General features: G+C 44.7%; 1 protein-coding gene across 1 annotated transcript; it reads right to left on the reverse strand.

Moving 5' to 3' along the window:
• Window positions 1-1,285: 1,285 nt before the first annotated feature.
• On the reverse strand, window positions 1,286-22,571 carry LOC125942734 (nose resistant to fluoxetine protein 6-like). The gene is made up of 3 exons (XM_049660999.1): window positions 22,386-22,571; window positions 9,480-9,622; window positions 1,286-2,631 (listed from the first exon to the last, which is right to left on the reverse strand). The coding sequence occupies exons 1-3, from the start codon at window positions 22,516-22,518 to the stop codon at window positions 2,383-2,385; spliced, it is 525 nt and encodes a 174-aa protein (XP_049516956.1). The 5' UTR covers window positions 22,519-22,571; the 3' UTR covers window positions 1,286-2,382.
• Between the last annotated feature and the right edge of the window lie 2,856 nt (window positions 22,572-25,427).

A 25,427-nucleotide genomic window follows, 5' to 3' on the forward strand; every position in this document is an offset into this window, starting at 1 on the left:
GTGGTGTCTGACAAGCGCACCTAAAACTTTTGTCGAAAATAAACGTGATGTACAACAGAAAAACTACATTATTAAAAAAGAAACGGGACATATATGCAACAAACAACACAAACAAGAAAGTGGGGAAAAGATGACAATGATATATTGGTACAGAGGAGTTAAACCTGAAGAATACAAAGACATGCTAAGAGTGGTCTAAGAACATAGGTACAACGTATGTTGTTCGTACTAGTATAATGCCATGTTTGCTTTCAAATAACGTTTCAGTTGTCAGTATACGCTTTTCAGCTCTCTATACACTGTTTACTTCGGGCTGCTACTATTGATCCAAGAATCATCACCTGATAGCCATCAGTAGAACTGGCGGAAACGCTCAGAGACCGGTATAGGCTAAGAGTCCGAGGTCTGCGAGATGACTGAACAACGCTCCCTGTACATACTGCTCCACGTGGTGTCGTGGCGCTGTGTAAACAAGCATATTATTAGACCGAAAGCACTACTACACCATGTCACGCAAGGTCATTCATCGTGTCGCAATGGCCTTGAGCGACGGGCGCGCAAGTGTGGTAGGTGTGATGTCACGCCACGTGACCTGCTGCGGAGGGGCGTCGCATCTGCGCTCGCTAGGAGCCTCACCGCTGCGGTACCACGTGACTAGGCGAGGGTTGAATGGCTGCTTCGCCGGTGCTTGGTCGCTCAGTCTCGCTATATGGATGGCGTGTCGGCTGGGCTGTCTCAGGGTGAGCTTCAGGCTGAATCCAATAATCCAGTAGAGATAGCTAGACGGCAGGCTGCGAAATCTCAAGCAGAGGCAAAGTAGGCTGCTGAAACACCGGATCAAAGGGAGGCCAGATTAGCACGTTATAGAGATGCTTCCTCCGACCCTGCAACATCCACGACACAATGGATCACAGCCTTAGACTTGGTCTTCCAGCGAGCACCACTTGATACCTCAATATGTGTAGCCAAAGTTGCCCGCATTGCTAACTACTTCACGGACAATAAGACAGTCTTCGTCAACATTCAAGAAACACAAAGAGGCACACCACCATTTTTGCAATAAAACTGAACTTTAATGAAGCATTGTGTGCATGGTCTTTGCAAAACCAAGCCAAAGAGACCTTTCGCTCGTGATAACTAGGTTTACAGGAGTTAAACCTCAGGCAATTCTTTTTCCGAGATTTTACGGTGTGCGCAAGTTTGAAACAAGGCGACAAAGGTAGGCAGGTATAGTCCTCTACCCGCAAAGTAGAGGTTAAAGCACCGAGAACATACAGCGTTTCACGAATAAAGAAAACTTTATTGGCAGTGACAAAATGAGCCTAACCGGCAACCTCCATGGCGTTGTATGTGAAAAATTTATGAATTGTCACAAAATATATATGCAAAGTAGCGAGGTCACAAGCGCGCGCGTACACTAAACACAAAGTTGCGAGTAGCGCTATAGCTAATTCTCTGACCGACGAAAGCAATGGATGAATGGAAAGACTGAATGTTGCGTGTAGACAATCCTTTAGCTTTCCCACTTGTTCCAACGCATCTCGCTTATTCATGATTGTTTCGAAAAATGTTCCGAAAGTATTGCACTACATTACTGTCTTTCCTCCTGATAGAAATGACACGTAAAAAATGTTCATTCCTGGTTACTTTGCGTGGCACAAAACACTGCGCTTCGGGTCACGTCTTCATAATTTCTTTGCCCATTGTTTCATGTCTGCAACGTTATATTTATCAAATTATACAAGTCATTCAATTTATCGCTGTTATCAACAGAGCACTTTCAACTGCTTTGAAATACGAACTGTTATCCACCAGCGCTTGCCATGGCATGCACTGACATCAATTTTGATGGCACTGGGCTTCGCTGTGTTTTTAATAGTTACTTGTAGATATAGCACAAAAAACTACACATACACACAAAAACGACACGACAGACGCGAACGCTCGTCCGCTCGCCCGCGTCTGTCGCTCGTCTGTGTCCGCTCGTCCACGTCTGTCGTGTCTTCTTCGTGTGTATGTGTACTTTTTTGAGCTTATCTGGAAGTATCTATGTTAGACCAACTAGCGCAACGTATAGCCCTTCTGTGTTCTTCAGCTTGTATGATATAGAGCGCGACATGCGCTGCTTAAACAAGAAACGGGTCATGTGATGCTCTGTAACTTTTCCCATGTGAATTTTACGGCACATGAAAGTTGGTGTGAAATTTAGAGCTCATTGAAGCTAGGATGGCTGACTTTTTGACACCTTTTTGCGATACAACGCCCCATTTCACCCTAAGAAGTGGAGTTTTCCATGTTTGCTGAAACTGTAGTCACAATATGTAGCATATGTCGGAGCTAGTTCCATTTAGGTGCGTCTCGCCTTTACTTTCTTTTTTTCTCTTACGGAAGCTCATGCCTTGGTGGATAAATTTTAGACGTACCGCTATGAATAGCTATCGCAGGAATATCTTTGGCGTCTTCGTTATCGGCGTGGTGCTGCTTCCGCCGTTCTTCCTTGGCCGCATTGTCCTTCCTGTGGTCGCGCACGAACACCAGCTTCTCTAGGTGTGCGGTGGGAACTTCGCAGGCGATAGATAGGATGTAGCTGAGGATGTAACTCCAGATAAGGACAACGAAGCAGTTGGATACCTGCGCCATCGTGAAAAGATCACAGAGAACATGGAATTGGTTTGTGACACTCATTTCAGTCAGGTGATATGATGAGCGATAAGGGGGGGGGGGGGGGCGTAAAGTGATCTGTGAGGGATCCGACATTGCCTCAAAGAGTGACGGAGTGAATAGCATATATGCCTGACCACATGTGAGTTTCTCCGTTCACGTGTTAGTTTTCGTTTGCGCCCGCAGACTGCATGGGATCAAACAAGATCTTCACGTCGTATCGCCACTCATACAATTTGCGACATTATGGAAGCCATCGAAGGCAGAAGTGGGTGAAGCAGTGAGCCTAGTTCCTTCGCTTTTCCTGAGATGCAAAGTCAATAACGGTTCAAAATGGTGCAATAGCTTGTATTTTATATCCACAGGCTGTCTGATAACGAGGCACTGATGTTATTTCTGTACCTTACAATGGCATAAACCCTGATGCCATCATCTAGACTAAGCGCGTTGATTTACACAGTTTACGTTGGTGATTGCGTAGCTTACAACAGAGGTATAAAAAAAGCAAAGGTTGCTTAGATTAACGCCATTGCCAGCACTGTTTGAGAGAGAAAAAAAGAAACACCAGAGTACAATGATGGTTTGCTTCCTTTAATTCAATTACTGGGAAATGTGGTCTGAAATTCGCAATAAGTCTGAACATTATGTTATTTTAGACATCCACCATTACATGAGACCTCCTATAGTCCTCTAGCTACGAATAACTCCTTGAAAGAGCGTAAGATTGGGCGAGTTGGTATTCCATGTCTTGTACTTAATAGGGCATAAAAAGGGACGAGGCACAGATGGACGACGCGGACACAGCGCTAACTTCCAACAATCTTTTATTCTACGAAGCACTTCACACATATATAGTCAACAGATAGCAGCGCACGCAAGCGCATTAGTACTGGTTTTTTAACACAAGACGGCAACGTGGTATGTGTAATGGAAAAGATGAGATCGAAGATGAAAAAGGTGAAAAAAAAGATAAAAAGATTAAAAAAAATTAAAAATTTTCTTGTAGCGACAGATTAGGATGCTATCTTCATCACGCCACCCTCTGTACCTTGTTTAAAAAATCTAATTCTTTTTTCGAAAGATCAATTGAAGGCGCGCTAACACAAGCATTCCCCAAACTAGCGATCTTCGCCGCTTCAATGATCTCACGTGTTGTTTGCATTGGGCTTCTTCCTATCGCTGTGCACTGCTTATAAATGGGACTGCACCCATGCTTTCTACAGTGGAAAGCCAGATGACCCACTCCTCCAGTTCGCACGTTGTTTGCGTGTTCACGCAGCCAGCATTTATACACCTTCCTGTTTGGCCGATGTATTTTTTTGCCACACGACAAGGGTAGTTCATACACGATATTGTTCTCACAATGAACATGGCTTTCCTTGTGCTTTGTCTGGCAACGGGGTTTTCCAGAACCACAATAGCTGGCCTTGCACAAGTTGGACAGCTTGTTTAATTGGCGCTGAAAAGATGACGCTTACATTTGCGTTGTTGCCAATCTTTTTCAGCCTGTGTGAGATATCATGGATGTACGGTATTATTGAGCGTTTCTGCTTCCTTTGAACGATGTCCGGAGAAGCGAACTGCTCATTTTGCCCACGCTTCACGGTCTTAAGGAGGCCTTCGGCCACCGCTGTGATAATATACTGCGGAAAACCAGCCTGTTTTAGGCGTTCCTCTTGCGCAAGGAAACTGGAAAAACACTTATGAGGGCATGAGCGGCGAAGCGCATCAGAGAACTGCGGGCAACACAGAAAAGAAATCAAGGGAACCAGATCAACGCAGTCCACATCGATGGGGACATACAACTGCCTGGGTATGTGAGAGACACCCTGAAGCTGGGACCAAAATCTGCTGTTGAACCTAAGCTGTCCGCTCCTGAACTCTTAACCTTGGTTAGAGACGTTTCTAAACGCGCTGAGGGAAATGAAGTGGGAATGTGCATTTCAGCAGGTGTGGATGTTGTGTCGCGAGCTAAGCCATCCCGGCCGTCAGTGCCCTTGAAACGTGTCAGACATTTCCTTCGCGAAAATAGCTTGGCACTGCTTCCTGCAGATAAGGAGGGTGGTTTCGTTGTCATCCCACACAACTCTTTGAAACAGAAGGCAGATGAGGCTTTGGATTCCGTTTTTTCGTAGCAGGAATGATGTCTCACTTGCGAAAGTGAAAACGGAAGCTAAGAAGCTTTGTCAGAAATTAAACCTGAGTAAACTGGTTCGTGAGATCGAAAGCAAAAAAGCTGGGAGCCTTGAAATGTTTTTTTCGATCAAAACCCATAAACCGGAGTGGCCACTGCGTATTATAGTGTCAGAAAGTGGAACTTGGCAAAAGTCCGTGGGTCTTTTTCTTCAACGTAAGTTGAAATTGCTTGCAGTTAATGACCCTTTTCTGACCAAGAACTCAGAAGAAGTGATAAGTTACTTGAAGACAAATGCAGGTAGTAATTTGAACGCTTTCTCTATAGATGTAAAAGATCTATATTATTCACTGCCGCATGATGAGTTGTTAATATGTGTTCAAGAGGCTATTGATGCTTACGATGAACTCAAGTTTGTAAACACCATCTGCATATCTACACAGGGTTTTCTTGAACTACTGTCCATGTAGCTGCGCTCGACGTTCTCCAAGTGGGATGGAAACGTTTATCTCCAAAAACAAGGAATTTGCATTGGTTCCTGTATTGCGCCAATTTTAAGTGACCTTTATCTTGCTCGTGTAAACAGGACACTGGATGCCAGATTAGATAACCCAAATGTAAAGAAGGTATATAGGTATGTTGACGACTACCTTCTACTTCTCGATTCAAGTTCAAGCGGGAGGGTTTTTCCTGATGTTACGCAAGTGCTAGACCTTTTTAATAAGTGTTTGCACCCGCTCACTATCACACATGAAATGCCTCAAAACGGTACTTTACGATTCCTCGACATAAGAATGTTTTTTGAGGGAGACCAAGTGTGCTGGGCATATGAACCAAGGGCGAACAAGCCACTACTGTCATTTTCGTCAGGCCACTCTAAGTTGGTTAAAAGAGGCATCGCAAAGTCTACCCTAATGAATGCGCTTCGTCGCTCATGCCCTCATAAGTGTTTTTCCAGTTTCCTTGCGCAAGAGGAACGCCTCAAACAGGCTGGTTTTCCGCAGTATATTATCACAGCGGTGGCCGAAGGCGTCCTTAAGACCGTGAACCGCGGGCAAAATGAGCAGTTCGCTTCTCCGGACATCGTTCAAAGGAAGCAGAAACGCTCAATAATACCGTACATCCATGATATCTCACACAGGCTGAAAAAGATTGGCAACAACGCAAATGTAAGCGTCATCTTTTCAGCGCCAAACAAGCTGTCCAACTTGTGCAAGGCCAGCTATTGTGGTTCTGGAAAACCCCGTTGCCAGACAAAGCACAAGGAAAGCCATGTTCATTGTGAGAACAATATCGTGTATGAACTACCCTTGTCGTGTGGCAAAAAATACATCGGCCAAACAGGAAGGTGTATAAATGATAGGCTGCGTGAACACGCAAACAACGTGCGAACTGGAGGAGTGGGTCATCTGGCTTTCCACTGTAGAAAGCATGGGTGCAGTCCCATTTATAAGCAGTGCACAGCGATAGGAAGAAGCCCAATGCAAACAACACGTGAGATCATTGAAGCGGCGAAGATCGCTAGTTTGGGGAATGCTTGTGTTAGCGCGCCTTCAATTGATCTTTCGAAAAAAGAATTAGATTTTTTGAACAAGGTACAGAGGGTGGCGTGATGAAGATAGCATCCTAATCTGTCGCTACAAGAAAATTTTTAAAATTTTTAAAAATCTTTTTATCTTTTTTATCACCTTTTTCATCTTCGATCTCATCTTTTCCATTACACATACCACGTTGCCGTCATGTGTTAAAAAACCAGTACTTATGCGCTTGCGTGCGCTGCTATCTGTTGACTATATATGTGTGAAGTGCTTCGTAGAATAAAAGATTGTTGGAAGTTAGCGCTGTGTCCGCGTCGTCCCTCTGTGCCTCGTCCCTTTTTATGCGCTATTAAGTACAAGAATAACTCCTACGATATTTATGAAAAAAAGGTCCCCCTGGCATACAAGTCCCGCTTGTTTCCATGCTCGTAAATTGCGTTTCATTACCAAGTGTTCTTGTTGTACTTATTGTTTCATTAAAATATATCAACGCCACAAAAGACCGGAAACAGAATAGTATGCTAATCGTCATCGGGAAGAGACACCGCACGAAACCTCTTCAGGAGGGGAAACGAGGAAAAGTGATAGAAGGAACAATATTGGGCACAGCACAACACACTACGTAACGCACAGACAGAGGAGGATCACTAGCAACAAAAGTGGAGCCTCCGGGTTGCAAATAATTTCGCAGTATCTTTAGAGGCACCTCACCTTCTCCAAGCTATGGTGTTTTTGAGGAGTATGAATTATCTTCGGAACTATTTATAGTTACCTCACATTCCTCGCATTTCTCTGATTCGGCCACAGCGCATCATCTCTAAGACTTGCAAGTAAAACCTCCCAGCACTTCGAAGCATGCAAGCAACGCCACTACGCGATTGCGTGGGTTCTCCGCGAAGCACTTCAACATACGGAACATTCATAACGGCTCGATACCATCCGGTCACGACTCACATTACCACTGAAACGCTGGGGGCGCACATTCGTTAAATTTCACGAGTGCAATCGAACCGCCTTGCTTGTCTGCCAGAATGACAACAGGCGTCATTCCCCAACGTCGTCGTCACCACTCACCGTGTCTACCTGCCGTCGGGCTTCGCACCCTCTGCACGTTCATCGTCAGCATTGTATTAACAACAACCGGAAGTGCGCCATTCCGCCCCAGGAAGACGAAAAAAAAGAGACGGACATACCTACCTTGCCTTGCAATAAGCAATTCTGGATTGTTTGCATGCTTTCTAATTTGACTGAGTCTACACATACACGGATGGCTCTTACAATGATACCAACTCCACCAGCGCAGTGGTTATTCTATCGTGATCAATCAGCACCAGATAAAGGTTTCTCACGTCACAACATCGACAGGTTTGGAGCTTATTGCCCTCTGAGGCGCGGTCCATTATATTAACAAACGACCGCTTAATCGATGGGTAATATTCTGCGAATCAAAGGCGTCCCTACAGTGTATTTTATTAGCTATTCATTTCGGGTCTTGTGAACAAATGCTGCCGGAGATACGAGAAACGCATCACCATGTAATCGCCAAAGGGCGCAACATCATGTTTCAGTGGCGGCCGGGACATTGCGGTATCTCTGGTAACGACCTCGCCGACGAATCTGCTAGAAAAGCACACGAAGGAACAAACATTGTTGAGCAGGACCTTTACCGAGAACTGGTGCAGCCCTGCACCTAAGAAAGCTAGAGCATGATATGACATTGGAGAAGTGGCACGCTCCTGACCACACTCAACATCGGTTGTATTCGCTCAACCCTTTTATGCAACTGCGACTGTGACCTGGTCTTCCTCCTAGTGAGAAAACAATGCTGTATCGCTTACGCCTATGCGTTGAATTCAACAACGCGTGCTCATCTTGATTAAAATGGCCAATAGCGCCGAGTGCAATGCCTGTGGGGTCGAGGAGATTACAGAACGTACTTCCTGAGCTACTACCAATCCTCTAAAGATTTAAGACTTGAAGTCCACAGTGTCATAAACCACCTAAACTGGAGATCTTTCTCGATGGACAACATCTTGGAACCATGACCTTGCATATCGCATCTGCAGAATGCCACCAAAGTGCTGCTGCGCTTTCTAAAGGCTACCGCAATGAACGACCGTATGTGATATAGAGCAGAAATATTTCACTACGTCAGCGACGTCAACAGTGGACTTTCTCTTCTTCTCCTAATCTTTCCTTCCCCGTTCCTCTTCCCCAGTGCAGGGCCGCTCACTGGGCGCAGTTCTGGTAAGCTCTCTGTCTTTCACTTATTTTTCTCGCTCACTTTTCCCCAGCCCGCCGAATCCACCAGGATTCAAGGGGCGTGCGTCTGGCATCACGATTCTCAGCACAGTGCTACGAAAGCATGAGGGAACCGACATTTTTAGCCTAAACATAGCTCGTGACTGCTGTTCCCGTTGAAATCGAATTTCGGCGCGTACCCTTGCTTCGCTTTACGACTACACTACATTTACGCATTGATGCAGAAAAGACGCAATAAAATGCAATACTGGAGATCAACGCCCGCCCCAGCATCACGGGCCTCGGTGCGGCGGCAGAGGTGATGGCTTGCGAAATTTTTGGTAAGCAGCGCAACGGCTGACGTAGAAAATGAGAGAAGGGGCAGGAAACACTGCCTAGGCTGGTCGTCGCGGCTGCTAACCAAAGATGAAACATTACCAACATGCACCTTCTTCCACTCTTGCGACATGCGAAAATGCCATTGAACGGACATAGTGTGCTAATCTGGTCACTTTCCAATTCTGCCATATTGTTTAATTCCACAACGCAATTGGCGTTTTGAGTCAATGGGGGTGGCCGTAGCAGCTCTGTGAGCCAATCAGCGATGCAAATGTGGTGAGTTCGACAAGAGCGAAAACTTTGACAATGCCGAAAAAAGAACCCCCTTTTTCATCATTTCCTACCTCGTGATTGCTGTGCGTGTTAACACACAATTAGACCCAATTTAACTATATCGACACGTTCCTGCAGCACACTCTCTACGGTTATGCCAACATGGCATAGAATTAAATCAGGAGCTGAAAGAAAAAAAGAAAACACACTACTACGTTGTTATGACATTATTTTGTACTCTTGCATTTCTGCTGGAAAATACATCTTTGCGATCAAAACTCTTGGTCACTCACCAATGTAAAGTGAGAATAGAATCTGCGTTCTCTGCTAATGCGGTGCATGACGTGGTAGAAAGGCACATGGATGAGGTACACGCCGAAGGAGAGCCGTGCTAGTGGCACGAATCCTTTCCACGAGAGGAACCCGTTGACAATTCCTGCAGAAAATTTATTGAAAGAAAAGAAACGACACTGAACTATACGCCAGCATAACTGAACAAAATTGCAATGTGATAAAATAGGTACGATTAGCATATTATATTCGAACTTTTTTTAGGAATATTTGTGTTAAACCCGTAAGCGTGAGTGCTCCACGGAAAATCTCCAAGGATGCACAGTAGCGGTAACACATGCATAGACATCTCAACTAGAAGATGATAAAATGACCAAAACTCACAGCTCATATTCATTGCTACTGTGATTCTACATATGCTCAGAGCAGGGCGAAGGGCTCCTCCTGCGACATCGCTGACTTGTTTCAGGAGACTAACGTTCTATGCCTTAAAATTTTTAAGGCCATTATACCACATAAAGCTTTAAAATATCTACTGCGTTTGCCTTCCTTTGGCACCCGTACATTTAATGTCATTATCATTTTTCCCAATTCAGCCTATCTATCTATCTATCTATCTATCTATCTATCTATCTATCTATCTATCTATCTATCTATCTATCTGGCATTTTCCACCGACCCAACGGCACCAAGGTGTCTGATAGCTTGGGCCACTGAATATGTGCTCATTACTGTGGTCGTTCCGTCGTCCTTATTGCAGCTTCGTGATCTGACTCGTCATGTCGTCGCCTTCGCGCCTAGTACACTGGCCCAGTCGCCCAAGTTACCTAGCAGCCCAAGCTCGGACAACTAAATATGTGCTCGTGGTCAAGTGGTCATGATACCATCCTGGTAAATGCATAGTCGTCATTCCACCTTTGCCATGCCACTCCCGTCTTGCCGTCGACGTCATGAACAGCCGTCCTGCAATCGTTGTCATACCTCCGTCGTCATGCCGTCTTCGTAGTTCCCTCGTCGTCATTACAGCTTCGTCATCCGACTCTGGTTATGCCGTCTTCACGCCATCGTAGTCATACAGGCTTCGTGATACAGTCGTCGTCAGGTCACTATCATCACGAATTTCCGTTATCCCATTATCCTCGCACAGTTGTCATCTCATGGTCGTCATGCCATCGCGGTCTACCGCCTTCGTCGATACATTGACGTATTATTCTGCGTATTTTTTCGTAATCATGCTGTTGTATTTAGGTCGTGATTATGCCGCCGTTGTCATGCCATCGTGGCGGGTGCGTCGTCGTCACACAATCCTTATCATGCATCCGTTGCCATATCATCGTGTGACCTCATTGGGGTCTTCCTATCGTCGTCATTCTAGCTTCGACCTTCGGTTGTTGTAATACCGTCATCGTCGTACACTCGTCGTCATCCCATCATCCTCATGTCGTCGTCATCACGCCGTCGTCGTTATGCCATTGTTATTTTTTAAGCATCGTCACCTCATTATGAACATGCGGTTGTCGTCATACAACCTCTGTCGTTCCTACAACGTCATTTCATCGTCGTCACTGCGTCGGCGTCATGCAGCCCTCGTCATGCCGCCATGGTCATTGGTGAGGTTGGCCAGTGAGTGCCAAAGCAAAGTGCGACGATACCGGACTATGTCGCATTCATCCCGAAAACGTCCAAAGTCTCACAATGACTACAACAGTTGTCAAATGAACGTCATTTCAGAAATACGGTGTCCCGCGACATTGCTCGAATGCTAGTCGTATTATCATCAACTGTCATCGTGAGATGAGTTCCGCCCAAATTCTCCAATAGTGATCTGGAAATTTTCTTCTCACAGTCACTGACGTCATGAATGTCACTACGGGCTTGTTTCCCACGATTGTAGCTCTCGTAAGCATGTTTTCAAGGAGCGTCGTTAGCGACGGTGTCGTCTCTCACGGAAGACAGTGATACCACAAATAGCCAACGTTTATACTCCTGCGGCTTGGCGTTTCGAACACGTGAGAGTCCCTTGTCACGGGTTGTAGTTTGTCCAGCAGCCGCCGATATGCTCCCCACAAGCTACACAGTAGGCAGTCCAGTCACAAATAAAGAGAAGTGCTGCCAAGGTTTTTTATGGGGATATGAGTTGGTGTAAAAAAAAGAAAGAAAAGGACCTGAGGGGCTTTTTGCGCAACATTAGGACCGGCAGACCTCGCGATAGCTAGTTTAGGGCTCTCTCAGTGGCTATGCCACTAAAGTGCGCAAGCTTGCTTCTTAGCTCTTTTCGGGGGCTCGCTGAAGAAATTGCACTAGCAACGCGCAGGTCTTGGCGAAAAACATATTTATGGTTTGCTGCGGTGCGGTATTGAAGCATGACTTAGCAAGACTCTATGAATGACAGCGATTTTGGCTGGCAGCTTAGCGGCTATTTCCGGCACTCGCCGCGGTAGCCCAGTCGTCATGGCGTTGCGCTGCTGAGCTCGAGGGTGAGGAGGCGATCGTAGCCTCGGCGACCGCATTTCGATGGTGGCGAAAAGAAACAAAAAGAAAGAAAAAATGCTCTTGTGCGCTTAATAATAATAATAATAATAATAATAATAATAATAATAATAATAATAATAATAATAATAATAATAATAATAATAATAATAATAATAATAAATTTATTGGCATCAAAACACATACATGATGCTGGAGACCAGCGGAAAAAGCTGCCGACATAGACAGCTTGACGCTAGCCACAGGCCCCCACAAATGAGCGCCAGCACAACTACGTAATGCCATATACATAAATCAGTCTGCTTACAGAAAGTTCTTAACAATCGCGAAAGTGCATGCATATTGAAAACGCGACAGTTCTAGGAAAAAAGACCGGTTCACATTACGGCAACGAAAGAAAAAAAACTATAACAAAACTAATGTCCCATATACAGGGCTGTGCAGATGGCTCACGAAAGGGCGGAGGCTCACGGGCTTACCGTCCCAACGTGGGTGCGGCCCGCGACCACTGCCGACCACTAAACGAAGAGTGGGTGGGGAGGGGTTCCTCAGGACTCAATAAAGTTATTTCCTCCTCCCATATACAGAGAGTTGCAGTTGCAAGAAACAAAGATATTACAGGGGTTTGAAATGAATACGTAGTTCTTTGAAAGTTAGACTATCTAAAGTAAGTTTGTTTCTGTGTAATGTATTTAGTAGCCTGGGTAACTTGTTGTGCAATGTTTGTTGGCTGGATGTTGTTTTATACGTTCGCACTTGCCAAGGGTCACTATTTCTTGTGGGATACACGGCTATGTTTTCAGCCAGATAAGCCAGCTGCCGCAGAAGGGACTTACCATTTTTTATTTCTTGCTTATGGGTTTTACAAATTCCATAATCATAGATCCTAGTGATTTGAAAAATTTCGTATTTATGGAACAAAGGAGAAGTGTGGGTTAAATTGGACACACAATATGTAGCTCATAAAAATGTTTTTGTAATATGTGTTATGTGTAATTTCTGGAGGTTTACTTGTCTCGTTGTTCCCCATACCACATGGAAATTGGTTAACCTAGATAAAAACTAAGTGTTATAAGTAATTTTCATAATGCTACGCAGTAGAGCTTGTGGTTTCGGCAAATAAGTCCGACTAACTGTGACAGCTTAGCTTGCACGTGTCATTATGCATTTTGATATTTTGATGAAAAAATATACTTAATGTTTTTAAGCTTGGTACGATTTCCACTGGAGATCCGCCTATTGAAAGAGAATTCGTTATTGTAACGCCTTTGTTTTCAGTGCGAAAAAGTACTGCTTCGGTTTTCGAGACATATATTCTTAAATAATTTTGGTTAGCCCATTCTTGTAATGCTATTAGTAACAAGTTTCCCTCATTAATTAGTTCGCTAGATCATTCTCCTGTTAGAAAAATGCTAGTATCATCAACGTAAACAATTTAGCTGATCTATGTATGGATACAGTATGATTTATATAAATATAAAATACAAACGGCCCGAGAATGCTACCCTGTGGTACACCGGACGTAAGCGGCAACGGGTCGGAGTAGTTACAATCTACGTTAACGATTTGAGTTTGGTACTGAAGGTACGATTTGATTAGGTTTGCAGCTTTTCCTCGATAGCTGTAATGTTCTAGTTTATTTATTAGTAAGTCATGATTAAGACAGTGAAATGCCTTCGCAAAATGTATAAAAATACCGTCAAGTAGTGTGCTTTCTTGAAGTTTTCTTAAAATGTTTTTTTTTTCGTGTCTGTAAGTAATGCATATTCTGTACTAAGATCTTTGCGGTACCTGAACTGTGAGTCTGACGAAGTGCTGTGTTGGTTTTCTAAAGTCTTAAATCGTTTTGCAATAACTTTCTCTAGAGCTTTTGAAAATATGCGGAGTACTGATAGTGGTATATAATCTCCGAGGTCATTTTTGCCGCCTTTTTTGTACAGAACTATTACACGTGTCATTTGCATCTGGCTCATGAAAACAGCCTGGTTAAGACATAAATTAAAGATATGAACTAAACACGGAGCTAGACATTGTATACAACTTTTGATGTGTTTAACTTGAAAGCCATCAATGTCTTAAGCGGAACTGTTTCTTAAGCTTTAAAAAATGTCGATTACTTCACGTTCAGATACTGCAGTAAAAAAAAGCCGGCCAATCCCACGCCCTGTGGAAGTCGATGTTATGCGAAGCAGTGTGTGGGGAGCCTACCAAGTTAACTAAACGACCATGAGAGCACCAAGACATAGGCGGCTCTTTCATGACCTGCATGACACGCGTGCCATAACATTCATGTCAAGAGTCCTCAGGAGTCCCTTTAGCTACACCCAAGAGACCTTAAGGCGAAAGTCTTAGTCATGCTCATTACTATGACTTTAGCTTTACCTTTAGATTCATCCTTCACTTAGTACCACATCCGAACTGATTTCATTGGTTTTTGAGTGTTAACCTTTTTCATTTTAATCTTTGTCATTGTCATTTTTGCTGAGTCATGATCATGACTATGAGTTCTACCACAATCCTTTAAGGTTATTTTCACTTAGTGCCCAGGTCCGAACCCATTTCAGTGGATTTTGGGTATTATATTTTTTGCTGAGTCATTGTCATTTTTGCTCAGTCATGGTCATGACTATGACTTCTATCATCTTGTAGTGTTTCCTTCACTTAGTATACCCACGTCACAACCCATTTCAATGGTTTTTGATTGTTAATCTTTTTCACTGAGTCATTCTAATTTATGCTGAGTCATGCTGATGACTATGACTTCTACCAGCATCCTTTAATATTTCCTTCACGTGGCGCGCACGTCTGAACCCATTCCACTGGTTTTTGAGTGTTAACCTTTTTTCGCTGAGTCATGGTCATTTTTGCTGAGTCATGCTTGTAAAGAACTCAACGGAGACGGATAAAGCCGTTCCTCCATTTTATTGAACTTATTCTTCTTCTTCTCCTCCGGTACTCGCGCCACTTCTACTACGTCTTGACGGCACTCCACATTCTCCGGGGCCTCTGACTCCATCCCTCCTGGGATGGTATGGGATGATGTTCCCAACGGAACTAACTTCGATCGTCTTCGCCGGAGTCTCATAGTACACTGACTTGAAGATTCCTTGCTGGCTTGCCGTTTTGGTGACCATGTATGGACCACTAAATTGGCACTTGGAGCTGCTCAGTCCTTTCTTGACGAGTATAAAACTTCCAGGTTCAACCACAGGCAACTTATGATAGTGCCTATTGTCGAAGTTTCTCTTCATTCCACATTTATATTTTATTTGCTGTTCGGCTGTCTTGGGGGTCTCTAGAAGAATAACGCGGCCGATGATTCCTAACTGATGATCTGCAGGAAGCCAAGGACTTGTTCCATTTGCACAAAAGTATGGACTGCAGCCCAACCCCTCCGTGTAGGTGTTATTGTGGTGAGTCACTGCAGCTTCCAAGGCACATTTCCATCCACAAGGGAAGGTAGGGTATAAATCCAAATACTTCTTGAGGTCGCGAATTAACCTTTGTGCGAGTGCGTTGCCTTCCGGATGGTACGGAGCCGAAAACCTTAGAGTGATGCCTCTCTGTTCGGCCCATCTTCTGAGCTTTTCGCTACGGAAAGCAGGTCCATTATCAGAGACCAATACTTTAGTTGTCTTGAAGATGACGCGTTCCATTAGGGCGATTACAGAGTTGGCATCCTCCTTTCCACATTTAGCTGCTGCCATTCTTGTACATTCGTCAATGGCGACAAGGAAAGCCAGCGTCCTCCGCACGCCTTCCCCCTTCTTTTTGACTTCAGCGAAGTCGAGGTAGACAACTTCAAAGGGTACGCTTGAATACTTGGGAATGACCATTTCGTTTCCTCTAGGTTTGTATTTGGCTTTAGCCATTTGACACAGGTGGCAAGTTCGGACATATTCATGTACGTCTTCTTTCATACTTTCCCAGGTAAAGCGCTGGTTTATCTTTCTGGACGTCTTTGAGAATCCGTCATGCCCACCCGATTCGGCACTGTCGTGGTAAAGTCGAAAGATTCTTGGCCGGCATGTTTCTGGCACGTAAAACTTCTCGCCCTGTGGTCGAATTTCCTCTGTTCCCTCCCAGATGCCGATGGCGCACACTTTTTCCGTATTTGCTGGTGATGTAATATGCAGCCTCGATAATGCATCAGCTTCTGGTAGCTTGTCCCCTGGTCTGTGGGTCACTTCAAATGTGAATTGCTGCAGTTCGTTGATCCACCTTGCAATTCTGCCTTTCGGTTGAGAGAGATTGAGAAGATAGGTAAGTGCTTTGTTGTCCGTAAACAGCTTGAACTGTCGACCTTCAAGATAGGTTCGGAAATACCTTACAGCCATTACCACTGCAAGTGCTTCCTTTTCCGTAGTAGGGTAGTTTTCTTGCGCTTTCGTAAATGTGTATGAGTAATAACCCACAGCCCTGAGTTGGCGCGCTGGTGGCTGTGAGTCATCCCGTTGGTAGAGTACAGCCCCAGTTCCATAAACTGATGCGTCCGTGCAGAGCTCGAAAGGTTTTTCGAAGTCCGGAAGTATCAAGACCGGATCTGAAGATATGATGTTGACAAGTGCTTGATATGTTTGTTCGCAATGTTCACTCCAAACAAACGGTGCACCTTTCTGTGTGAGAGATGTCAAGCACTTCGTCATGGTGGCGTAGTGTGGTATGAAGGCTCGAAAGTGTCCAGACAGACCTAGAAAAACTCGCAAGGAATGCAAATCGTACGGCCGAGGCAAGTGTCTTTATCCTCTCGACAGACTCTGCTTTGGTGCTTTTCGTGTGGCCGTCAAACACTCTGCCCAGAAATACCACAGACCGCTTGAAGAACTCGCTTTTTCTGACATTGATCTTCAACTTGGCTTTACTCAGTGCTTCCAAAACCTGTGATAAATGCTTTGCGTGCTGGTCCTCTGTTTTAGAGTACACAATTAGGTCGTCCACGTAGACGTTACAAAATTGTTCGGTACAAGCAGATAGAACATTGTTCATCATTTTTTGAAACTAGGCGCCCGAGTTCTTCCAGCCAAATGGGAGCCTGTTGTATTCGTACACATCGAACGGTGTAACAAAAGCTGTAAACTTCTTGTATTCTTCTTGTAGAGGAACTTGCCAATAACCTTTGCAGAGATCGATTCGCGAAAACCACTCACATCCTCCAGTTTCATTAATTATGTCATCGATCCGTGGCACATAGGAAATGGAAACAAGTCTGTCTGTCGGTTTATGAATCGGTAGTCCGTGCACAACCTGAAAGTACCGTCCTCCTTAGGCACAATTGTTATAGGTGATGCAAACGGGGATGTCGAGGGACTGATGATGTTAGCATCTAGCATTTGTTGCAGTTCGTTTTTGAGCCATACTTTCTTCTCGTGAGATAGCGGATAGGGCTTCTTGCGGACTACATTTGTGTCTCGCAGCTTGAATGGAACTTCCAGGAAAGGAGTTGCAGGAGGGTATGCTCCAACGCATATGAGCTCAGGATACGTTGTCAGTATCTCGTCGGTGTTTCTCACCGTCCTAACCTGCGTTTCTTGTGCCAAGCAGTTTTCTTCTAAAGTTGAGTCGATAGCTAATTCATCTTTCCAAGATATGTTTAACTTAAGGCGCCTCATGTCCGACCTTGACAGTATGAAAGAAAAATTCACGTCATTCATTACAAGGGCCTTAACCTCGATTGTTCGATTCTGGTATTTAACAATCACTGTTGTCCAGTAATGCAGAATTCTTCTGCTGCCGTCGTAACTTTGCACCTCCACTGCTTTATCTTGTCGGATTTCCCTTTTGTCTGCCAGGACCTCATTTATGAGACTCACAGACGCTCCTGTGTCCACAAGCACATGCGTGCCTCTGCCATTAATTTTCATTTCGGCATGAAGAAGGTTAGTCTTCAATAAATATACAACAGCTCTGTCGTTGCATGACACAGATGCACTGTCCTTACACTGTACTTGGCTTTCCATCCTTTCACTCCCAAGTGATATCTCTTTCGCTTCTGCGTTAATCTGCTCTCGGGTTACTATGCTGTTGGCGTCCACTTGACCAACATTTTCGGCTTTCTTCCGCGTAGTTAGATGTCGGTCGGCATGCGCAAGGGAGTGTACAACAACGTTATTCAGGGCGAGCAAGAGATCCTCGACGGTCTTAGGAGATCTGGCCAGCAGCTGTTTCTGACAGTTTTTGTTCATGCCTAGCATAATCAGTGGCACAATTGAGGTCTCAGGAAGGTTTGCGTCAGCGAGCAGGAGTAGCCTTCGCTTTTCATAAAAGTATTCTTGAAGGCTTCCGACTTCGTGTCTAAACAAAATGGCATTGTTCCACCGTTCTAACCGGTTAATTTCAAACGATGTCAGGAAGCTCTGTTTCCATTGACTCCACGTGTCACTAAGGTGGTCTAAGATTCTCATGTCGAACCACTTTTTGCAGTTCCGGACAAAAATGGCCTGAGGTTTCTTATCTTGTCATCGTCCGAATCCCATCGATTTTGTTGGCAGGCATATTCATAAAAGCCAATCCACGTAGTGGCAGCCGTTGATATACCATCAAAATGGTCCGGCTTAATGGCATCACCTTTTGGAACGGCTCTGTAATGCCGCTTGGCTCAATATGTTCAACAGCTGTGACTGTTGCTCAACCTGCTTTGACTGCATCTGCAGTAAGTCAATCATAATAGATATGGTACTCTGTCCACAAGGTGACTCATTGGACTGTGTCTGACAGTAGTTCTCGTCATGGTGCATCAAACTGCGAAATTCAGCCGTACCTCTCTCTGTCAGAGACACTCGCGTGAGCTTGCCTTGCTGGTGACGTCGATGAGCGGCTTGATCAATGTAGAAGACCTGCCCGAGTCAGCGTCGCTCTTGTCACTGGGACGGTAGCTACCCGGCGTGTCCATCTTCCCGTTCGGCGAGTCTTCTCAACGCGCACTAGTTTTAATCCTCTGCGACTGCGCCAAAATGTAAACAACTCAACGGAGACGGATAAAGCCGTTCCTCCATTTTATTGAACTTCTTCTTCTTCTTCTTCTTCTCCTCCGGTACTAGCGCCACTTCTACTTCGTCTTGACGGCACTCCACACTGACTAACTAATGACTAATGACTGACTTCTACCAGCATCCTTTAGTGTTTCGTTCACTTAGTACCCACGTCAGAACCCATTTCGGTGGTTTTTGACTGTTAATATTTTCGCTGGGTCATTGTCATGACAATTATGTCATGACTTATCACTTATGTTCGTCATACACTCCTGTCATACTATGCCAATTTTTGGTACCTACTAAGTTAACGGAACAACCATGAGAGAACCAAGATGTAGGCGGCTGTTTCATGACCTACATGACACGCATGTCATCACATTCATGTCATGACGTATCATTTATGTTCGTCAAATGCTCTTGTCATAGTATGCAAATTTTGGCACATACCAAGTTAGCAAAGTGACCATGAGAGCACAAAGACGTAGGCGGCTAGATATCTAGATAGATAGATAGATATGTCGAAGTAGCGAATGTTCGCCAAGAAATGCTTCGCATTTAAAATTGAATGTTGGCTCAAAGGAAGGCTATGTAAGTGGTTTCTACGCTTATCGTTACTACCAACCAAAACAAAGTGTCTATTAAAAGCATCAGCAAGGGCCTTTCCTGTAAACTTTGAATTATTGATAATAAGTTTCTGTATTTGTGGTGGACAAGCATTGCACTTTAACACCGAGTTCGCTCTTTTCCACGTTTTATCCATAGATCCAGCCGCTGAAATAAACATAATAGGAAAGTAATCTCACCTAGCCTTTTTAACGTTTTTATCTAGGCGATTTTGGTAAGTTTTGTAGGCTTATAGTAAGTCTGGATCCTTGTATTTGATGAAGTCACTGAATAACCTATTAATCATTTTAATTCTTTTTGAGAGTTGAGGATTCACCCATGTTTTTTGTGTTTTTATAATTGACACTCCAGGCGCATTTCTACCGTTGGCGTCGGCGTCACCATCGACGTTGCCGTGAGGTTCCGTATAAAGTCCAAGGGCGATAAAATCATCGCCGCACGACTTAAGCTGTATGTGCGAGTGAAAGCGTCGAAGGTGAGCCGGCGATCGCAGCTCTATCTCGCCCGCGCGAAAGGGACAACAGCGGGCAGGAAGTGTGCCATTTTCCGTTGCGAGGCACGTTGCGAGGCACCGGGGGGCGAGGAGGGGGGCGGGGAGGGGTCGCTGTTCCAGTATTTCCGTAAAGAGGGCCTCTATGCTTACTAATAATTTCAGATTGATATTATGTCCTGTGGCAATCCACGCTAAATAAACAGATTTGGAAGGGAAGAATATGAGACAAGGGAGGTGTGAGAAAAGTTTTCTCGCTGAACCCTCATGGAAAGCTAACTAGCCCGGCAAAGAGGTTTATAATGTGAGCACATGGCAGTCTAGATGTTAATGAGCCTGATAACGTGCGTACTTCCACGATTCTGAGTGAGGCTTAGACAACATTAATTAATTTTAGTCAGTGATTCCATGAGTGTCTTTGGATGCGCATGATTCCGCGAACAGTCGGTCCTGAAGTGGGTGGGACCCATACCAGAAAGTACCGTTTGTACACGAATGTAACGAGTTGTTTTCTCTTTTTTAAATATTCTTGCTCCAGAACGCGCCTCGCGTTATATTCGGGTTCGGGACACGATTATACTCGCGCTTTTTTTTTTTTTTGCCTGCTCGCCCCGTTCTGTGCGGCCGCAGCCACTATGCCTCGCACAAGAGCGGCTTGCTTGGAGTTGCCACTGTGCATTTGGCGCCATCATTCTTCTCCGGATTTAGAACGCTGTTCGTGTCGCATCAGTGTGGTTAGAGCAGTTACAGCGTATTATTCGCAACCTTAAGCAAGGCGTTTGTCGCGGTCGTGCAAGCGCGTCAAGCGTGCGGTCTTCGAAGTCGTGCTGTGGTTCACTGCACAATTCGTTAAAGCGGGATTCACCCGCCGAGACGGATCGCTAATTCTGTCCGCAGCCGAGTGTTTACGTGACTAGAGCTGCAATAAATCGTGCCACAAGCAGCTCGTGAGTGGCTTAATTCCTTGTTTGAAGCGTGATTCGATGGCACTTAACCACGTCATGCTCGTCTGCAGGTTCAACTGGCAATCCGTCTCGTCGCGTGAATTGTGTCGGGGCATTTCTAAAGTGCTACTGGGCGAATAGACTTCACTGGTGTCACGCAGGACGACGCCGTTCTTGCCGACAGTGACAATGAGACCAGCACTCGTCCTTTGATTTACGCCAGGTGCCCGGGGTCATTTTCTACTCTGTTCCGTTCGTCCTTACATTTCGTGTCTCCAAAATAAAACGCGCACCGCCATCTAGGCTTGAATAGGTGAATTTCTGTGAATACACAAACTTCTGTACGTTTACAACCACCTACTTGTGGGCGCACGAACCTCTGACGCGATTTTTTTTTATCAGCTGGAATGGTTGTGATGTTTAGTTCAAGTTTGCCTAAGTTTAGTCTTTCTGGCTTCAAACGTCATCGTAATTTCACCGGTTTAAACAAATTGCTACTTCTTAAATGCATAAATAAACAAACACCAATGGACTTGTGCGAATGCCGGATTCGAACACGCGACGTCTAGTACAGAAGCCTGACATTGAAACCATTACGCCACGGCCGTATACATCGGGAAACGGCATGGAACACCCTTAAGAATTTCTTGCAGGCAAGCTAGCGCGTTCAGACGCTTGGCGCATTTCGATTTGGCCTTACCGAGGCACAGTTATAACGCAGGCAAAAGCTTGCGCGTGCAAGGACCGCGCAGAAAACGCAAGCAACCAGATAATTTCGTCTGCAGGAACAGGGACAAGCTTTTGAAGAGGACGTGTTAGAACGAAGGTGAGCGTATAGGTGGGCAAATCATGCGAACAGAAAACACAAAGAAAAACACTACAACGTTTATTTCGTTTACCAAAAAAGGATTGGTGATATAAATGAGTTTGCTGGTGAGATCGTCATAGTGTGCGTTGTATTCTTTGGAGTTGCTTATCTATTAAAATGTGGCAGTCTTGGTTTCAAGAGTAGAGCATAGGCATCATTACATATGCAATGATTGCAAAGAATGCTACGCACGATATGATAATTCCCCAGTAGGGAGTTTCTGCACTATTTTTTTGTAATAGCAGTAACGATGAGTGAAGCTCAGCAGACCGCCACTTTTATGCGCTGTTTCCTGTTTCTTTGAGGCATCCCTTCGCTTTATAATCGTAATATTCTTGTTTCGTTTTCTCGGAGACTGACAGTCCCCCCCTCTCGTTATGCGCATTATTTATGTGCAAATACAGTATTTTCCGAGCAAGTTTGAACAAAGGTTTTCTTCTTTTTCACCGTGGCACTCGCTTCCGTTCAACATAACCACCTACCGAAAATGTGACTGACAGATTGCATGCATTTCGTCTTACCTCCTCGACCGGTGATGCAGGCGAACGAGAACCAGGCGAGGCAGACAGACCAGAGAATGCGGTCGATAAAGGCAACAAACATCCGGTTAGTCTCAGTACCCCGCTCGTCACTACGACTCCACTCCAGCTTCATGAACAAGCAGCACAGGCCGCAGGACAAGGCAGTGCACCATAATAAAAGCTGGATCACCTGCGCATGCGAAAGGGATAGAAAACATAGTGGTGAGAAAGAAAAGCAAACTACCCTCTACATACCGTTTGGTTTCGTGAAAGGCTACGCGCATTTATGTGGGCGCCAGACGCTTAACCTGAACGCCTTACCTATACATGTGTCCAAGACCTTTAGTTTGGCGTTCACTATAGTCATGCGAGTCTGCTGCTTACAAGCCTTAGTCTCATGTGTTCCATGACCTCCTCTTTTTGACACTGTATCACTTAAGATTTTCCAACAATGTATGTTAGCATTCTTGAAAGGCAGCAGCAGATTGGGCTGAATTGGTTTACGCGCGTAGTGTAAACTTTTTGGTAGTGCAAAATATGCGTCATTTGACATCCCAGAGATCGTCAGTTATACGTAAGCTCAGTGCTGAGTCTAAATACTTTCACTTAGGTTTCAAGTACTCGATACATATGCTGCACAGTCATCACAGAAAAGCAGCGCTAAATGGCGGAACAAAATAGTAAAAAGTGCCCAGTCACGACGCAGTGTCCGTGCGCTCCTTTCTATCTTGTCAAGTCTCTAGCGCTACTTTTCTCTTATCATAAACCAAGGAGACCGCCAATCATGTCTTGCCTGCACAGTCATGTTTACCTGCGTGGCCGTTTTCTCGAAATACAAATAGCTCCGTATTTATTGCTAAAAATTGCAGACATAGAGTACATTATGCGATCATCATTCAAAGCTCAGAGAAATCATAATAGTGAAAATCCATCAATATATAGGGTGTTCTTCTGTAGCTGCACGAAATTTTTAAAAGTTGCCTGTGGCACATGGCCCATTTCTTCATCTAAATTACTTGATGGTGCGGCCATTAGTTCTACGAGAAATCAAAATGCTTCTATAAATGTTTACATGATTACGTTAATTAACGTGCCTAATAATTACTTTACTGCATGTATTTAAATCTACTAATTACAGCCGGTCAGTCAGTTCGCAAGGCGTCTCCACTTCAAAGAAATTTTCAGGACTGCCCCACTTTCGAGATATTAATTTTCGAAGTGTCCGACAAAATACATTGGCAATTCAGCTACTTTTTTAAAGAAAACGATGTTCTATGCATTGAAGCATTAAAGTAACTGGAACACCAGTCTTACTGCAACACGAGCAACATCAGAACACCAGTTTCAAGGTATACTTTTCAAGATAGGTAGGAAATCTACCGTGTAGATAAGTATACATAGGCCAAACAGGTCAATGTGTGAGCACAAGACTTTGGAACACAAACGGTCACTGGGGGAAACATTCATTCCCCCATTAAAGGGCATTGTTCACAATGTGGGTGCTTGCCGCTTTTCGGTGACACAACAGTTCTTTATCACCATAACAATCAGCTGACCAGGGAAATAACAGAAGCCTTCCACACTAACAAAAGAAAAGAGTGTTGTATCGCTCAACCGTCTGTTCTACTGAGTCATCGTGAGGTCACCTTTTTGAATGGGCGCCAAAATATATTTTTAATAACAAAAATAAATGTGTTCGGGTTGCAACGATTAGAGCACACCATGTTAGGTTGCCTATCTTTGGCACCCGAGTGTGTGCGGGTATATAACTTTAAAAGTGCTCATAATCTTGTTTAGGATATCTTTGACGCCCGTGGGTGCGTGGGTATACGCGTATGAATATGAAGCGTTTGTTCTCAAATAAAGTAGTTGTGAGTGCAGTGAGTGTTGTGTTCTCTTGTCTTCTCTCCGCTTTAACCAGGCCATAGCGCTGCTGCAACCATACAGTATGATGATTAGTCACCAACTCACCCAACTTTCCGTATTACTGAACAAGAATATGCCCTTTCTAATAACAAATCGACGCCGCTTTCTTAAAGAAAGATGGTGGAACGAGAAGCTTTCACCCATGCAAACTGAATCAGAGTAAAAGTCCAAAGCCAACGACCACGCAACGAACCCAAGAAATGCAGAGCGACCGATGCGATGCATGTGCAATTTGATTGCTTGTTTAGGATTGTAGTTTTTGAACGTTGAAGTTGAATTAATACACAATTCGCTAATTGCATAGCTTTTATTTTACATGATATAGCCGTTGATTACACGCACAGACTCACACTTTCACAGACTGCATGCCCTTGCCGATACACGGGATCGGACTTACGGCCACGATCGCGCTCGCGCTTACGTTCGCGTACGGCAGCCTCTTCTTCTGCCGTGCGCTGCACACGCGGTCTAGCCATGGTGACAGCCGGGAATGCATTGCGTGACGCGCGTAATACAATGCAGTTATATACAGTTTGTCTGGCTAGCGTGGCGTTGCAGTTCCCATTGTTATCATTGGTGCAACTGCGAATGTAAACTGTAGTGTTCTACGATTGTGTGCGCAGATGCGCCAATAGTTCCATTGTGTAAGCTGGCTTTCATGCAGTGCGTTTTCGGATCCCACGGACGAATTAGTGAGACATATCAAGCTTCGCTTTACAAGTAGGTTAGCATGGGGTTGGAGCTCTGAAGCCCCGTCGTAAGCAGCTGGCGAGGACTTTAAGCCTCACCTTACTGGCTGCAAGTGTCGTGGAGGGCTACAGTTACGTGCACAGGAACTACTGTACCCCGTGCAACGAAGCAGTCTGTTCACATATACATGCGTCACCAGTCTCGTTTCACACTCTTTTGAAAAGCGCATAGGCATAGTTAGGGTGCAGAGCAGGCAACAATGGGGAGGACAAATAAAGTGCAAAAGCGAGCGCCTTTTTGAAACCATGGTGGATGCAAAGGAGCACTTCTGTTTGGTAGGTAGGTGTTGGTAGGTGTTGATTTCAATGTGAATACGATGTGCGTGCCTGTGTGTATGTGTGTGCGTGAGAGTGTGTGTGTCATCTA

The sequence above is a fragment of the Dermacentor silvarum genome, chromosome 1 (assembly GCF_013339745.2).
Source record: "Dermacentor silvarum isolate Dsil-2018 chromosome 1, BIME_Dsil_1.4, whole genome shotgun sequence".
NCBI classification, from domain to species: Eukaryota; Metazoa; Arthropoda; class Arachnida; order Ixodida; family Ixodidae; genus Dermacentor; species Dermacentor silvarum.

Coding starts and splice junctions, on each gene's coding strand:
- LOC125942734 (XM_049660999.1), bottom strand. CDS start 22,518: ATGAAGCTGGAGTGGAGTCGTAGTGACGAGCGGGGTACTGAGACTAAC. Junction 9,623..22,385: donor CTGCATCACCGGTCGAGGAG/GTAAGACGAAAT, acceptor AATTTTCTGCAG/GAATTGTCAACGGGTTCCTC. Junction 2,632..9,479: donor TCTATTCTCACTTTACATTG/GTGAGTGACCAA, acceptor ACGATGGCGCAG/GTATCCAACTGCTTCGTTGT.